We start from the raw sequence: 17,524 nt of genomic DNA, 5'->3' as shown, positions 1-17,524 counted from the left end.
CTTGTTCAGTAAGACTGATGTCAATGAAAATCAGAGATAGCTGGAAAAAGACCCTTTTCCCCTTAAGCCTAGCTATGAAGTGCAGCAGTTATAGCTGGGGAGCACATGAAGAACTGCAACATCATTTTCTGCGCTAGGTTTGTGTTTTAAGTGATTTAGTCTGCATGCATAAGTCACTGTGATGCAACTGGTTTTCAAAAGCAGCTGAATCATGATCTTAGAAGTTCAGCTCCTTTTTAAGTATCCCAGGATGAAAAATGTGGGGACATAAAGTAATTCCTAGGCAGTGAGGTGAAAAGCCAGATAGCAACAAAGCATCAAGACCTGAGACAGGTGGATCCCCTTGTCTGGAGACCTGGGCTGCAATCCTGCCTTGATGAGCCTAGCCTCGTGGATATGTTTAAGCCCATTCACAGGCTCTCCTGAAGTGACTGGATCATATTTGCACGTAGGTCCTAAAATACACATGCCTGAAAGTCACTCTTTTTGAAATTTTTGAGACTCATTGTTGGGGTAGGAGAGAAGTTTGTCCTCTGCGCTGTGGTGCCAAGGGGACAGCAAGGCTCATGGCTCTGGTTTGGAAGTTGTGAAATGGTGGTGGTTACAACAGCAGTGGCCTATTTGCAGTCATTGCAGAAGCTGACTGGGAGATGTTTTTGGTAACGGGTCTAGTTTACATCAGTGACATTTATAAAACACATTCATTGCAAAATGGATCTGTTGTACTGACCTTTACGTAAACTCAGTCCTGGATGAGGCAGAGAGTTTCTGATTGCCAGTGTTGTTACAAATGTTGTGGTTTGGGGTCACTTCTGTTGCACAAGATTGCTTGGGCAATTTAAAATTCATCGTGTTAATTAATCACAAAAAGCCCAGCTCTGAAGTGGTTTGTATCAGTGTGACTGTAGAAGTCATAGAGGCAGCCAGTGAAGGGTATGAGTAGTTTTTTTTTAAAGAGGTTATTTCCTTTATTTAAGTAGGATATTATAAGAGGAGTAAAACCAGACATTCAAACAATAGGTTATTATGACTTCTCTAAAAATAAGGATGACCAAAAATGTTAGAGACATTTTAAGAGATGCTTTTCCAAACATTGATGTTATATTAAATAAGGTGACTTTTTCTTTTGTGAAAAGAGGTCAAATCAGAGCCTGTAGTCACGCAAAGAAGCATTTGTATAATGTGTGGTAATGAATTCGAGTAGGCTAGAGCAGAAGTTACAGGCTGGAGAAAACTTTACATACCCGAGTGATGGTACCATCAATCAGAGTTGGAAATTATGCAGCCAGTATTGTGTGTGAGACAGCTTAAAAGAGTGGAAAGCCACAGAAATTGGCTGGTTTTTGTTTTCCTGTTAATAATCTTGCTTTGTTGATGTCAGGAGCTATGTCTGCTACCCTCCCACAGATTCCTGATTGAGCCCTGTGGTGCACAGTCATCTTCTGATTTGGTTTCCCACAAATCTGTCAGTGAACCCTAAACTCCAAGATGTTGGTGTCTCTGAAGCAGTACACTTTTTGTCCCCCAGGTTGGGTTTCATATTTCACAATGAAATTTTTAAGGGATCCTTTGTGAAGACGAGCTCACTCATCTTGCTCAAGATGGGTGAGCAAGTTGTGTTGTTTTTCCCTCAGTCCTCTCCTTGAGTATTGGCTAGAAAGGTTTGCATGAAGCTGAAGCTCAAATTGTTATTCCTGGGGCATGAAACTGCCAGGTGTTTCCAGAGAAAGCCTCACCCACTGTGCTTCAAACTTTGAAAATGTCTCTGCTTGCCTGAAATGGCTTTTCTTAAGGTAGTCATGTGGCTTTGTTCATGTGAATATATTGCCTTTTGCCTTACAAGAATAGACTCTCTACCTGGGAACATTTATATAAGGCACAAAGGGGATAGAGTCCTGCAGTACAAACTATGGATGGTATCCAGCAATATAATGAAAATTCAAATTACTGTCACTGGATAAGTTTTTCTGCTGGCATATCATCCTTGCTTTTGTTGTCAGAATGGTTCTGGACTCTTGTTGGACACCATAGAATATGACCCAGTGAATTAACAGTATAAAATTCAGACAATTTGCCATACTATAGTCATAAGAATTTATTAGACCAGTTAATGATTTTTTCTAGCTAAAGTGAGACTTGACAGGAATTGGTAGTAATGAATAATCTCTCCTATTTACTAATCTGGACCAAGCCAGTGTTTTCACGTAGTGCATATATTGCACACTCATAGCACTGGACACTGTGTCCAGAGACAGCTAAAACGTCTGGTTACATCCCACAGAAATCCCCAAATATGACCAAAAAAAAAAAAAAGAATTCTGCTGAACTTTTCTCAAAAGTCCCATTCCGATAACTTTTTTTCTTTTTATGCCTTCCCTATTACACCCCTCTCTCTGCTTCACAGGGGGAAAAAAAAAAAGGAAATAAAGGACAGAAAATAAGAGAAAAGGCTGAAGAAAGAAGAAAGGAAATTTGACTTTGGAAATATAAAATATATTTTTAGAGCAAAAAATTCCCGATAACAGCTAAAATGTTTTTCGCAATGAGTTTTTCCACAGTGATGGCAAAGTTGTTCTGTTAAAAAGACAGGCAAAAAATTGTGCCATTCAAGCAGTGATCTCCATGACGGGCACATGACCCACAGGCTAGCCTTGGCAGACTGTGCTGTCCTCATGCTGCTGCTAAAAGCTGGTCTTATGCATGCTGCCAGCTCTCACTGGGTGCTATTATGGGGGTCTCAAACCCTGTATGGAGGGACAGCAGGAAGCAGATGAGTGTCCATGGTCTTGCTGTGACTGTCCTGCCTGGAAATTACTCAAAATGACCTTGAAGCTACTTGAATGTCCCTTTTTTGCATAATTTGTGCAAGGGTATCTGTTCCAGATATCTGGAGTGATGTCTGTTGGCTCCACACCTTTCCTTTCATGTCTCTGCATTTGTGTGTTTGTTCAGTCTGACTGCTGCACCTTCTTTGACACCAAATATTAATTTATTTCTTCCTTTGAAGCCTCTGCCACGTGGAATGATGACCCGACAGCGTTCACATTCAACCTTAGCGTTTGCATGGGTTTGAGAAAGAGTTGAATAAGTTTGCTAAAAAAAAGGCAACAGTAAACAGACAGGACAATTCATCCCTTTCTTTACCTCCTGCCCTACCAGAGATGATGACATGCCCAATCATGAGCTCCCTTGTGAGCCTATTATGAAATAGGGACAATAGGAAATCCTTGTGTTTAGATGAAGCTGACAGACCTGCCCACTTGGAAGCTGTGGTTTTGTGAGAAATGAGACAAGAAAGCGGGCCCTCACTGTTTGCAGCAGCAGCCACACTAACAGAGAGGATCTGGTATCCCTACTGATGAACAGGGACTCAGACCTTGACCATTCTGTCATGCTGGCACACCATATCCCCACACTACCGTTTCCTCAAGATTTGTCCTTTTGTATTGCCTATTCTAGAGCACAAAGTGTGCAAAACCTCTTGTTCTGCTTTGCTAATACTTTTTCCCTCTCTGTGCACATATATAAATAATCAAAAGAGGTGCTGGGTAAAAAAAAATTAAGCACTTCCTCTCTTTATAGCAACTTCAGAATTGCCCAATATACTATGTGCGCAGGGGCTGTTAAAATACATTCTGGTCACTGTATTGCTGAGCCTTCCTTAAAAAGCTGTGTATACCCAAGGATTATTCGCATTTGTATGTTATGCCATGCCACAAGACAGCAACAGCAAGGGTGTAAGCTAATCTTATGCACCAGTGGAGTGAAGTGTTACACAAGTTCTGCGTGGAAAAGTCTATGGCCTTGAAGTCCACTGTGATGCTGACTTCTGCTCTACTTTATCAAAATCAGTGTCTGTTCAGGCACTGTAAGGCAAACGATTCCTGGTGATGAGACAATTGCCAAAGGAAAGGAAATACCAGATGATGTTGAAGAACACTGGGCTTCACAAGATGCACTGAGAAAAGTCTAGCTTTCTATTTCGTCCAGGTGTCAGAGAACTCAAGCTTGCGTCACCCTTAGTCAACCATCCTCCGGTTTACATCAGCTTATGCCATAAACCTGACCGTCCCTTGATTCAGGTTTTGAGCCATATTCTCTCACTTTACCCCAGCAAGCACTTATAGCAGCATCACAAGTCTTGACACTTGGATGTATTAAATGTCTGGTAAAAATTGTTTTAAAGTCACATTTAAGATCAGATCAAAGACAAACCTCATAATGGTGGCCATGGCTTTCACGTAGTGAAACCACCTGAAGGACACAAAGTAGAAGGAGCTGCTGAAAGTACATCAGGGGGAATGGACCCTGTGAATCCTCACTGTACATGGTGTATTTTAGCTCACAGCACTAGTTTGGAAGAAATTACAGCCTGTAGAGAGGATGTGTAAGTGGTGGCACAAGCAATTAATGATTAAAGATACTTTGCAACTGGTGAACAAGAGTTAAATTTAAGATTTACATGTTTGTTTGGTGCTGTCTTAACTCTGTTCCTGTTGAACCAAAACAAAGGGCTGTGTTTAGATCTTTAGATAAGTTAAGGTCTGGGGAGGGAGCCACTGTCTTTTTTTGATCAGCTCTAATAGTGACAAAAAAAACAGATAATTTTTTAGGCACACAAGATCTCCCTTTAAGACTGTGTTCTTCAAGCTGTACCTCTGAAGTCAGTAGGAGAGTGCATAATATGTAAAGTAGCTTTATGAATGTCTGTGAGACTGAAAATTTAGGTTACATTAGGCAGGGAGCATGCATTTGCACAAGGCCAACACTGCTTTTAACTGGCTACTAGAAGCTTACCATACAAATAATAAATCTTGTAGTAAAATTGCAGTGAACAGCATCTGCCTGTGCTCATCTTGCACAACTTTTCCTCCGGTCATTGGTTAAACTGCTGGATGCTCAAGTCTGGTGGGGATCCAGCACAGGGGGGCTTACCTGGTTCTCTTTCAGAGTTATCTGTCCCTGTTCCTTGCAGCCAATGAATGTCCTGATACACCTGTAAATCTTCTCATCATGCTGCACTCTTTGAACAAAATTAGCGGGAAAAAATCCAATTCTGTCATCAATTTTCCCCTGTGGAAGAAACATGGTGATAGAAAAAGATTGTTAACACTAGTAATTTATTAAACATTCAGTATTGAAAATAACGTATTTTTCCCTTTGGGAAGAAAACAGATATAAAATAATTAGCACATACCTTCCACCAGTCTTCATTGGAGTCTTCCAAAAGAGTGATCATATCCCCTGGCCTGTAATTAGAAGAGCAATAATAGTCAAGATGACTCTTAATTGTTATGCTGCGTCAGCTTCCACGATTACCTTCTAATAGGGAGGTGGTCCTTTCCTGGTCATTTTATCTGAGCATTTGCTGCAGGTAGACTCAATGAGGCAGCAAGGTTTTCTTCAATCATATACGGTAATGTAGAAAGAGAGTCTGTATATTTGGGCTAGACCTTTATTTTGAGACAATGTCTGTGAACTGGAATTTCTGCTTCCTGTTTAATAAGAAACTGTTTAAAATACAGTCCCTATTTGTTACAGGCATTATCTTGTTACTTCAAGACATTTCACATTGTTGGGACACACCATTTTATCATCTGTGTTTTCAAGCTGTGATTGCAGACGGAAGGCAGCAGGAAAGTAGTTCTATTTAACTGTCAAAGGCAATTAGTCAGCAGCGATATAATCCTGCCCAAGAATGTCTTTTTGATTTGAATGGGACGTATTTACCTTTATAATGTGTGGTGCAGGGTTGTAATTGCTAAGTATCAGCATCCAGCTGACTAGCTCCAAAGCAGAGCTAAGAGAATAATTTGGCTGGAAATTCTAATAACAAAATGTGCTGAGCTGATTTTGTGCAGGTATTTGAATGGTTATTTGACCTCCTTCCCCCCATTGGTGGCATTTCATCAATGTTATTATGTAATTACAATAACGCTGTGTTGTAGAAAGTAAGCAGCAGCCCACTTCCAAATGGATTAACTTCAGAAAACCCTGTCTGGTTCATAACAGACATTTCTTTGATCTTAATAAAAGTAATGGTTGACCCCTAATTATTCAGCTTTCCTTGCATTCCCTGTTAGGTTCACTGTATTGTTGAGTTATCAGCACAAGAGCTTGCAAACGTGTCTGGAGCATATGATGGGTAATGGGTCCAATTTAATGGGCTCTTTCGGAGCACACGTAGAACATGTGGACCTGTCCAGGATGCAGCTAGAGGTGGGGGTGGTGGTGGGCCTCTTTGGTCCACTTTCCAAGTGGTTATCATTACTGCTGACAACTGGAAAAACAGGTATTTAGTCTTGTAACACTGTGTGATCTGAACCAGAGTTTTCCACCTTTCAGAGAAAGGAGCTACCAATAGGGTAATAGGGTAGGATTTTGCTCAAGCCCTTCTCAGGAAGCTGTTCCTATATGTTTGGAATAATTAAACGATGCTGAGGTGTGAAAGGAAGGTAGAGAAAAAGGACAACTTGGTATCCCAGTAGTAAAAGATTTTTTCCATGAGAAAGGACATCTGAGTCCCTTATTACTTATTCCTTTATTAATATAAAACACAGAGGTTTTGAGGGAGCCCATCTTGCCACTTCAAAATAAATAGGCTGTAACACCATTACAGCCTTTACATTGCAAGGAAGAACACTTACAAGAGGATTTAGAGAGCCCCGTCCTCCGAATACCCTTCAGTCTGGTTGTTAGAAAAATAACTTAGAAAATAAAAATCTATTTGGCTGTCAGAGAAAGACGACAACTGAACCTAAAGTCTCTCTGTGTCAGTGGTCTGAGCATTGAGATTTTTGCATGCAAGACTTGCAGATTTTGCTTTCTGATATTTTTTTAGCATAAGGCTAACATAGATGTCTCTAATCTCCAAAAAGGATTAAAAATAGAAGCACCAGCTAGATCTATGTTACTCTTGCTGCCTAGACTTAGGCTGCTAAGTCCTGAAAGGGGGCAAACTGCTTGGTGTTTCCTACTGGTTGAAATTGCTCTCAGGTCTCATTTTTCTTCTTCTGTAAATCACAATCACAACCCTGGATAAGTTGTCTGCTTTACATCAGGGCTCTTGATTTCAGTAGGTGGCAAGATAGGCACTCATCAACCTGAAGTGCCCAGGCAACCACCAATGATCATTGTACATTATTTCCAACTGTTCTATTCATTGCAGTGTCTGAAACCTGGAGTTGCTTGTCTCCAGGATTCTCTACTTGTTGTAATATAAGGCCATCTCATAGAATAAGCTTATTACTGCAATGTCCTATTTTACTTATGCCAGAGCTTTGGAAAACCTGACTGGCTGCTCCTGCTGTTGAGGAAGAATTCAAAGTTGTGGCAAGTACTAATTGGTGCTGAAATCAGGGCTGGCACTTCTTCACTGCAGTAATCTGCTACCCATTACATCCACTCAGAGGTGAACCGAGATCTCCAGAAATCTTCCCAGCTCAGGTCCCTCCCTTCCTACTTGCCTTCATTATGTTAGGGCTGATCAGTGCCCAGCTCGTCCCTAACCTGGGTTCGTAGGACAATGCTTTGTTAGTCTTGACAACATTGCTATGCTGAACCCATCTCCAGCAACTCAACTATGTTAAACGAAGATTCATACAACTGAGCTGAATCCTGCCTGGCTCTGCAGTGAGCAAACAACATTACTAGCTATTTCGTATCCCTTATGAAACAGCGTCAACCCCTGTATTACTGAATTTCCGGCCATGTGACAAACAGCACTGCTGTAGCTGAGTAACACCAGTCTAAAACCTGACTGGTGTCTCTGGAAGGAGCCTCTTAGTCATGACAGTCCCAGCTGCAGACCGCATGTTGCTTTTTCCCCTAATATGAGGGGCAGGAGAATTTTGGAGAATGATGTGTTTTCTGGATCACTATGTCTTGATGAGGATGGTAGTTTAATGCAGGCTTGTCCGAGTGGTGGTGTTCCTCTTCATGGAACAAACGTGCAAGCTGGAATACCCCCTAAAGGAGCAGGATGCAAAGTGGAATCCCTCAAGCAGAATAGCTGGCAAGTTGTCCTGAAGGTCTCCATACCCTGTAGTTATTTCTTGAAAAGCTGACATTTCTAAAATAATGATCAGGAAATGCCAGCAATGCAGAATGATAGGGAAGCTTGTAATTTCTGCCTTACATGTCACCTGTTAGTTCCAGAGTGACGAGAAGGCACAGCTGGGAACAGGAAAAAGGCTTTCAGTGAAGGAGATGCTGACAACAGGGGCATTTCTCTGGCAATTCCCTAAATTCTGTTGCATGCACATGATCATTTTGATATAAGGGATGCCTTGAAGACAGCTGATGCATTTCACGACAAGAGCTCTAACAAGACTGTGCAAAATGTGAGTAGCAAGAGTCAAACAAATCGCACTAAAAGAAAAGATGTCCTTTCAGTTCAGTGGGCTTGGATTAGATCTCGCAGTGCTAGCAACTGATGCAGAACCGAGGAAGAAACTGTTAAAAATTATAACTAACAAGATTATTTTGCAAAGCTCAGAATGCGTCTTTCTCATGTGAAAGCACTGCCATCCAGCAGCCGGACATCATTGTCTTTTCTCAGGCATAACCTTAATGTAAAGGAAAAGCACACAGGACTGGCAAAATATTCAGCATTAACATGAGAGCTAGTGAGGAATTCCTAGTTGAAAAGTTCTGGTTGAAAAAACAAAGCAACCGGAAAATGGAAGATTTTCTAGCTGAAATACGTCTTGGTCCTAAAGTGACATAAGTGTTTTTGAAACCTTTTACCTACTGTGTCCTTGCCAAAAAAGCTGGTCACCAGCTTTTTATCTATAAGAGTATCTTTGTATCTACCTCTATAAAAAGTGTTTAGTACAAAAGTCAGAATGAATCCTTCCTCCCCCGAAGTCATATACAGCCATGCGACCTTCAGTTCTCATGGGACAAATCAAGTCACAAATATTTTGGGGTTTTACCTCATCTCCAAGTCTTCGTTTTCTTGTGGTACAAATTTGTACAAGGCAACATAGGTGTTCATCTGTAATGTGCTTTTATAAAATGGTCCCTTTAAGAAAAAAGAGAAAGAGAAAATTTAAATATCTGTCCTGTACAGGAATTCAGTTAATTTTATTAGAGACAGAGGAACCAGGGCCTGATCTTCCAAAGAAATGAGCCAAAATCATCTGATTGCTTTCACACCTTGGAGGACTACGGCGCAGCTACATTGCGAGCCACTAAGGCAGTAATTACCTTAATTTAGAAATAAGATTATTTGAACCCCAAGATCAAATTCCAGGCTTCCAAAGAACACAAGTACAAATCTGCACGAGTTGGTCTTTTGGGTGAGATCTTAAAAACTACTCTGCCTTTTTCTCTTTGTTAATGTATGACTCTTACAAGCCCAGTTGTGTATTAATGGCATTATATAAGGTGTCTATTATACAGTCTTTGTTATGGATGGAGCTAGACTTGTACAGTGCACAGGTCCAAAAAACAGGGTGGGAAAATCAGTTTCTTAAACAGAAAGCTGCTTGCACTGGGCTTCCCACAGAGAAGACTGGCTACTCTCTCTCCTCACTTTCTCCACTGGTAATCTGGAGAAAAAAGCGCACCTAAACCAAATCCCAAATAATTTTCTAAATCAAAGCTGTGATTTTTACAGTACTGCAGTGCTATTGTAATGACATGGACTCCATCCACACTGGGTCTTTTATGTTCACAATGTCAATTTGTAATAAACAGAAGAACATCAAAGGGACCAAAATGGGTAAGCCATCCAGTCCTGTATATTGCTTGCAACTGTGGCCAGTGGCCCAGACATGGTATGCAAATATGACAGTCAGATACCGATGTTTCTCCAGAATAGTGCCCCAGTCGATCTACTCAAGACCCCCAGCTATCCATAAAAACAACACTTTTATATGACTTTCCATTGCATTCTCACAAAATTTATGCCCGTACCGGGGAATGTATAGTTTTTGGTTCTTCTCCAGAGTGTTCTGTGCCATTTTCGGAGTATGTAAACACTGAAATAAAGCAAACACACGACATTTTAGGAGTAGTTTAAGACTCTAGTTCAACAGGATCACCTTTATTTTGTTAATCTCTTCCCTTTCCCACTTAATTTCTTTGATGCCTTTGTGCTCTCCTCTGAACCCTTCTACACCCCCAACACCCCCACGTATGCCACTGGCATATTGCACACAATACAATCACTGTCCTGAAGAATTTACAATTGTAACAAATAAACCATTTTGATCAGATGAATATATACAAGTACAGCAAAGGAATAGAACCTAGGTCCCGTAAAGGCATTACTATTTGAAGTTCAGCAGCCTTTTCCTTACACTGATCACTGTATTTTCATGTTTAGGACGAGCAGTATTTCCATTTAAAAGCACCTGCAAAACCATATACGAGCAATCTTGCGGGAAGTTTGTATGCAAAACCCCTTCTTACTCCTCTTCAACCCTCTGTCGCTAAATGTTTGCTAGCATTCTTTGATCTCTCTCTCCAGGAGGCCCCGCCTGGGGGGCATTGGATATGCTGCCTCTCCCTCTGATTTTATAGGGAGTACCTGAATTGCTTTCAAATCAGGATGGGTTTTCTGAGACACAGGCCTGTATGTGTGAAAATTTGCTTCTAAGTTACTAAATCAGAAACTCATAGAATAAAACAATGGTCACGACACATAACATACCTGATATCTAATCAGTTACCCTCTACTGTAATTGCTTCAAGAGCTGACTGATGCCTGTTCTCAGTTATCTTGCTAGAAAAACCACAATGGCTTTATTACATTGACTGAATTCCCCCTTCACATTTTAAGACTTGTCTGGTGTTTCTTTCTTCTACATAAAGTCTGAATATGATTTTAACAGCTAGAGTCTTTGAGCAGCTAGAACTATCAGCATCTTCTCCCACCATTTACCTCTGCAGGTGTTTTGAGCAGCAGCTGGATTTCATAGTCTCTGACAATTTTGAAATCTCCAAAATGGTAGTAAGTAGCGGGCTGATTGAGTGCATTTTCCTTTTGTTTCTCTGTGATACAGTTACATGTGTTCAGGTGAAAGAAGGTGCCAGAGAACACCAAACTGCTGGATTTCTTTCCCCCTCTGCTCTTTCACTTGCTCATCCTACAATATTGTAGTCATAAAGTTCAATGTGCAAATATGGAGACTGCATGTGAGCTGATACCTGCAGCTTTTAATCTGAAAATGCCCCAAGTTTTGTCCAGATGGTCTGATTGCAGCTGACCTGGGGGCCTCACTGTGCTGCTCACCAAGTCCTGTTGTAGAGTGACTCCAACCCTGCAAACTGCCACGAGTACCAGAGGGAAAACCTTAAAAATAAAATTAATTTTCTGTATCTTCTAGTATAGGTATATATGTATGTCTGATATCTAATTAAAAGGGTGTAAAATGCTGCTGTTACAATCTGGCAGTGTCTAAGTCCTGCTTAGATAACCATGCTGTGTTTTTGTGTCCAGAGGAAAAGGAGTTAGGGAGGCAAATAGAAGAAGTTCTGGTGAATAATGAGTTGGGTAATCAGGAGCATTTTGGACTTGCAGAAAGTCATCCGTCAGACTGAGTGCAAGTATTTCATCATCACGTTCAGAGTAATTTCTGCTTGGTGACAGAAAATAAAGCTGAGTTACTAATGTACAGCCTTGTGAGCTGTGGAGCTGACCTAGCAGGTGGGGAGGGAGCTGGCCTGTAGCCTTGTATTTGCCAAGAAGTGCTCACCAAACTTGGGTTTGCAGGGAGGACATCCCATATTTGACTCGAGGGGAAAGTACTTAAATCCCTGTTGATAACAAGATCACACATGCCACTTGAAGCAGATTTTGGCTTGCGGGATTTCTGTTACAGATGGCAATTCACAGCAGTGCAGGAGTATAACTGGCTTAGAGGAGGCTGAAGGACTGGAAATTAGGTATGCCATCTTACAGTTGTAAACTAGGAAGCTTTGCTTCATCATAGGTATGCCAGGGCCTGAAAGCAAGAATCGTCCCTTGAAGTCGTTGTCATAGGAGCAATTACATGGCCACGCATGTGCTAAGTCCTTTCACCCTTCTGCTGGCTGTATCTTTTCTGCTATTTCTATTTAAGCGGAGTCTCAAATGTATTTTCCTAAGATCTTATTTGCAGAAGACAGTTTTTTAACAGAAAAAAAAACCCCACAAACTGGAATGGACCTGATTCATCAAGGTATTAATGTGGAAGGAAATGCCTGCTAAAGAGGCAGTGGACAACTGAGGAAAAAAGTGGTGAATCACTCTGTAACAACATTTTGAATTTACATTGTTAAATTTTTACTCTCTGGTTAGCTCATGGTCTCTGGATAGTACTAGGAAACACTTGAATCTGAAGGCCATAGAGGTACGTAGTTCACATCTCCACACAACAGAAATCTGTCAGTTTTCACATTTGTTTCCCCTAAAAGCAGCTGACCAAAAAAAAAAATAAAATAAAATAAAATTGGGTATTTTTACAGTCTGAAAAGGTTTTTTATGATTTCCACAGTTTATGCAAACAGTGCGGGCAGTCTATTAAAAATCTACCGAGGGGAAATTTTTGGAGTCACTGATGCATAATTTATACCCTGAGCCTCTGAAGGATGGATTGTAAAAAAGCCAGTGCTGATCAAAGGAATCGTTAATGTGCCGCGGAAGTTATTTGGAGGTTTGACACATGCTGAGTTTTTAAACTAATCTCTTTGTGTAAGTTCCTTGAATGCTTCTCGGTGCATTCAGTGAATACAGATCTCTGAGAAAAAAGTTTCTTTGGGTTTCAGAAATGAAACTACTGATCAAAAATGAAACAAAAAGTTAGCTGAAAACTTAAATAGGGCCAAATTAGTCTCAGGTGGGCAGGATTAAACAGTGTGAAGCAGATGGACAGTTTATCTTTAACCAGGTCAGGTCGACTTGCACTTGCAAGAGAGAAAACCTAAAAAAATTCTCAGGAGAAAGCAGATAACATAGATGGGATGTTCACAAAATGAGAAGGAGGAAATGACGGAACACAGCGAGGAGAAGCGATAGGACCAGAAGGGGAGGAAACGAATAAGGAGGTAGCATAAAACAGGAATGGACAGCTGAAGCTGGAGTTTCAACTACACAAATTTCCAGCAGCATGTAAGGAGCACTGGGGGTGCTATGAAGAAGAAAGCTATGCTCACTGTGAATTAATTTTGTAGTGTACACCTAATGTGAGATTCAGCAAAGCAGCTTTCAGGTGCTGGTAGAGAAGTTGCTCCGATGGTTTGGGCCTGAAATTTTGCTTAGTGCTCCAAACCCCTTTGTACTTATTGCTTCCCTCACCATGACTGAATTCAAGAATGGTGTCACAAACACCATCTCTCAATGGCTGAGATTTCATTATTAAGCTCTCTATTGGTATGATAGTCTTGAAATCACATCATACCAATGCTGTAAAAACATTACTCTTGTACTGAGAAGCTGCAACTATAATCAGGATTCACTGTGTTGGATATTTTACAGACATGTGGATATTATGTGATTCATTGCCTGTCCCAAAGAGGTTATGGTATATAGAGACATGTAGACAAGTCAAACATACGGAAAAGAAAGAGTTATTTTTTGTTCCACTTCGTCAATGTGGAACTGAAGCATGTTAAGTGATTTGTCTAGAGTTCCATTCATGAAGTGTAGAAGATAGGGAATGGACCTGAACCTTGTCTAGTGTCAGGTCTGGACACAACAAATTAAGAAAACTGGTGGCTTGGATTTAATCTGAACGGCAAAAAGCATTCCCCAAATTCTTGAACCAACTATATACCCTGCTCACCTCCCACTTTGAAAACCAGAAGGCTGCTAAAACACAAACATGCCATAAAAAACCCATCTGAAATAGGTTGTACACAGGCCTATATATCTGAAGATGCTATCCTGGCCTGTCAGCACTCACCACTGTTGCTGCGTTTCCTGCTTATGTCAAGGTTGCCTGCAGAGCTATCTCCTTCCTCAGGAACTTCTGCCAGGTCAGCTGTCTGCAGGGACAGAAAGAGCAAATAAGATGGGATAAGCCAGAAAAAGTGAGCAATGAGGTGATATAAGACCACATAAGAGCCTTTGGGGAATGCAGTACTTTGGTGCTATCAGAGCAGAGCAAGTCAGCCTAATGGAATTGCAGAAAACGCTGTATCTGGTGATGCACAACAAATACCTACTTCACAGGGAGCAGTGAAAACCCAGAAAGAACTCCAGACCAAGTTTACACTCTGGAGTACAAAAGATTTCTGCAATATAAAGTGAAGTGAAAGTTAAGAAACAAAGGATTATGTTAAAAAATGTAGTTCTCTGTATAAAACAAAAGGGGCTTGGGGGAATTTGTATACCTCCAGGTATACCAAACATCTATCTACCAAGGAGACTGGACATTTGTTGAAACTATTGACTATTAATTTATTAATCCTCGATACATTATTCAGTAAAACAACTGTAATATAAGGGTGATTTAGTTCTGTTAATATGCTGTGGAAGAACAAGCTGGAGCGTAATGGAGTTGGTGAAGTCAGTCTTTAAATATCTGCCCTCACTTTCTTTTCAAACAGTCATCTGGCTGGTATGGTTAGGGAAAAATGAAAGCCAAATGTTGTTGTTAGAATTACTATGATTTCTTATTTGTACCTTATTAATGTCAATCATGATTAGGGACCCATTGTTCTAGGGTGTAGGAAAACATGGGATGACATAATCTGAAGCCTCAGAAGCATACTCTGCATAAGGCATGAGATTCCTTAGTTGGGCCGTCACCTTCTCCAACAGGAACCAGGAGCTGCTCCAAACAACTCTGTCCGAATCTGGCTTTACAGAGCTTCAGTTTCTGAACTCTCCACACGTGACTATTTTGGGTAAAACATCGTTTAGAGTCACAAAAACCCCAAACATTGAACTTGAGTCAGGTGCTCTCTCTAACATGAAAAACTATAAATCCTTATATGCTCCTAAGCTTTATTTATTTCTCATTAACAGGACTTAAAGACAAATGGAAGGACTTAACTTCTGTGACACTTTACAATTGTACCGTACACATAGCTCTGTACATTGCTTTGCAGACCTTTGCCTGCATTACAGGAAGAAAAGCCAAGTGAGCAACATTCACTGCTTTTGTTCAGGGGCCAAAAAATCTGAATCGCTTTATGGATTTTTCTATGTTTTTTTCCTTTTACTCGTGTTGACAAAACGTCTTTTTATAGAAAGTACTTTGACAATTTTATTTCCCCTGTCTAGTACTTTCCTAGGTACTTCTCCATCCAAGGATCCTAATGAACAAAGAGGTTAAAAGTAGATTTATGCCACAGATATCTTGTGATTGTCTTGTTTCCCTTGCTATTTTAAGAGCCTTCTACTTTACTGCTTTGTTATGCTTGTTTTTAGACTCAGCCTGTTGCAGCAGGTCGTGTTTGTCTTGTATCTTGCACAAATCGGTCACCTCTGGATGAGAAGGCACTGCAATTGCAATGCTAACACAGAGTCAGTGCAGAGCATATTTAGGGATTTCCAGTTACTGAGTGGAGAAAGGAAAGGCTGGCTTTGTTAAAACAGTAAGTCCCAGCTATTTGCTACAGCATGTTCCTCAGTCTTCAGAGACTAGCTTCATAATTGCTGAGCAGCTTCATATTTTGTTGGGTACTACTGCATTTGGGATTTGCAGTGACTGTCTCTTCAGTATATACCTCATCCAAAATCTCCTGACGTGATCTCAGTTACTGTAATGATTTTTCAGTCAAAAGCTGGTCTAATAGAAATGATAGAGGTACAAAGCTGCTCTTGAGAGGAGTTGATCCACGAAAAACTAACAAGAACTGGAATTACATTTACATCACCTCAAGTGACTTTCTGTATAAATGTGGGTTGCAGAAGGACATTTTTGAAGGAAGCAGTAGGTAGTAAATCTGGAGCATATGGCCACTTTCTTCTGTGGGAAATACAGAATCCGGGCTGAAAAAATCATGGTGGGTGAGTCCACACTGCTCAGTCATGTTAAAAATACCTTGACTAGTTCAGAGCAAGACGTTTCCTTTACTCTGTGCAGAGACATGTACTACAGCCCTGGAAGTTTCATGGCTGTAGAGGCAAGGCATAGCTCCTAGGCTTGTCACCTGTGCTATTAACTGCCTTCAGCAGGAGCAACTATACTGCTCTGACCCAGACCTAGCCCTCTGAGAGCTTGGACACCACCTGCGAGGTGAAGTAGGATCCCAGGTGTCACCATGTTCCTTGGTGTCCCAGATTTGGTGACATGGCAGAACCTTGAAGGACTCCCCAGCTCACAGGGCTGATGCACAGCCCAGGCACAAAGCCCTCTTGCTGCTGTGAGCCTCACAGCTGCATCGCTACTTCTGCTTTGAGAGCAGCACAGAAGTGAGGACCACTGGGGAAAAATTGTAGTCCCAATGCGTTATTAACTGCACATGTGCTGCTAGGTCACATGCTCTGGTGCATTTTTACCTGGGCTCTGAGGGCTCTGTGTCACATCCCTGCTCTGGTGACTTGTCAGTGCCTGCTCCTGGATCGCACATCACAGTTGTAAAGTTCCATGACTCCATCATTAGGATGAGGGTTATGTCTACCCCTGGTTTTTAATCCTTGTCTCAATCCAGAGGCTTGCATTGGCAGAAGTTACGGGTTTGCATGTCTGTTTATTCAGTTATCCAACGTTTTCTATTTTCTGTATGTTAACAGGTTATATTCTCTCTTAGCCTCAATACACTGGAGAAATTCCCGTAATGAACTTGTGTTCCTCATTCTACACCCACACCCCACCTAGTTATGATCAGCTGCCTAGGGCAAACTGACACAACGTTCATGATTTCTACGCTTCAGTCGTCGTTCATAATTCAACAGAATGCTTTATTGATTTAGAAAGCAATAATTACATTTGTAGAACTTCTGTTTCAAAGTAAATTAAATAATTGAAAGAAAGAACTGTAATCACAATGCGACAGGTGGTAGAGTCACTCTGGGTTTTAAAAAAGAATGGAAATGACCAAATTCCTTTTAAGGCACAAACAAGGGTGGATGTAGGACATGTCCTCTAGTAACTCCCTTGCAGATTTCACTTCATTCGTGTTTAAATTTATTTGTCTTCTTTCCCGTCTGACACAAATGGACATCTATTTAGAGAACACCCATACCACCTGAGTTTACAGTTCAGCCATGTGAGTGAGCATATATTTAAGTACAGGGAAATGTTGTGCCAAACATAGACCAGTATTAGCACAACTTTATATTACATATGTAAGTATGTCCACTGAGGCCTGGAGACCAAGTCTCATTGTCTCTATGCCTGGTGAGTTTCATTCTGCGCTGAGTGCAGGAGAGATTGTCAGATAATGGGGGTTTGGTTTTTAGACATGACCGTCAGCTTTAGCCTCCAGTGTATTCAGGTGTGATTTTTTTTTTTAATTTATTTTTGTACGTGGAGGGTGTAGTGGTGAGGTTCTCTTGGGGAAAAAAAAAAAGGAAAAAAAAAAAAAAGAGAGCCTCAAGCATAGGCTTAAGTGCCTGTTTATGAGAGATGAGAGGCTATGAAAC

At 40.9% G+C, this 17,524-nt stretch overlaps 1 protein-coding gene across 2 annotated transcripts in view; it reads right to left on the bottom strand.

Annotated features, from left to right (window-relative positions):
* The window catches only part of STAC (SH3 and cysteine rich domain), a 73,657-nt gene that overhangs the window by 4,003 nt on the left and 52,130 nt on the right, over nucleotides 1-17,524 (bottom strand). For both annotated transcript variants that reach the window (XM_086468243.1, XM_086468244.1), the window contains 5 exons: nucleotides 13,893-13,974; nucleotides 9,922-9,986; nucleotides 8,937-9,025; nucleotides 5,198-5,249; nucleotides 4,936-5,073 (listed from right to left, as the gene is read on the bottom strand). In XM_086468243.1, the coding sequence (XP_086324369.1) occupies nucleotides 4,936-5,073; nucleotides 5,198-5,249; nucleotides 8,937-9,025; nucleotides 9,922-9,986; nucleotides 13,893-13,974 (426 nt within the window). The remainder of the gene's footprint in view (nucleotides 1-4,935; nucleotides 5,074-5,197; nucleotides 5,250-8,936; nucleotides 9,026-9,921; nucleotides 9,987-13,892; nucleotides 13,975-17,524) is intronic.

Source organism: Leptosomus discolor, chromosome 7, assembly GCF_034619465.1.
Source record: "Leptosomus discolor isolate bLepDis1 chromosome 7, bLepDis1.hap2, whole genome shotgun sequence".
Taxonomy (NCBI): Eukaryota; Metazoa; Chordata; class Aves; order Leptosomiformes; family Leptosomidae; genus Leptosomus; species Leptosomus discolor.
The sequence above is the reverse complement of the archived record's forward strand: the minus strand, read 5'-3'. Positions and strand labels throughout refer to the sequence as shown.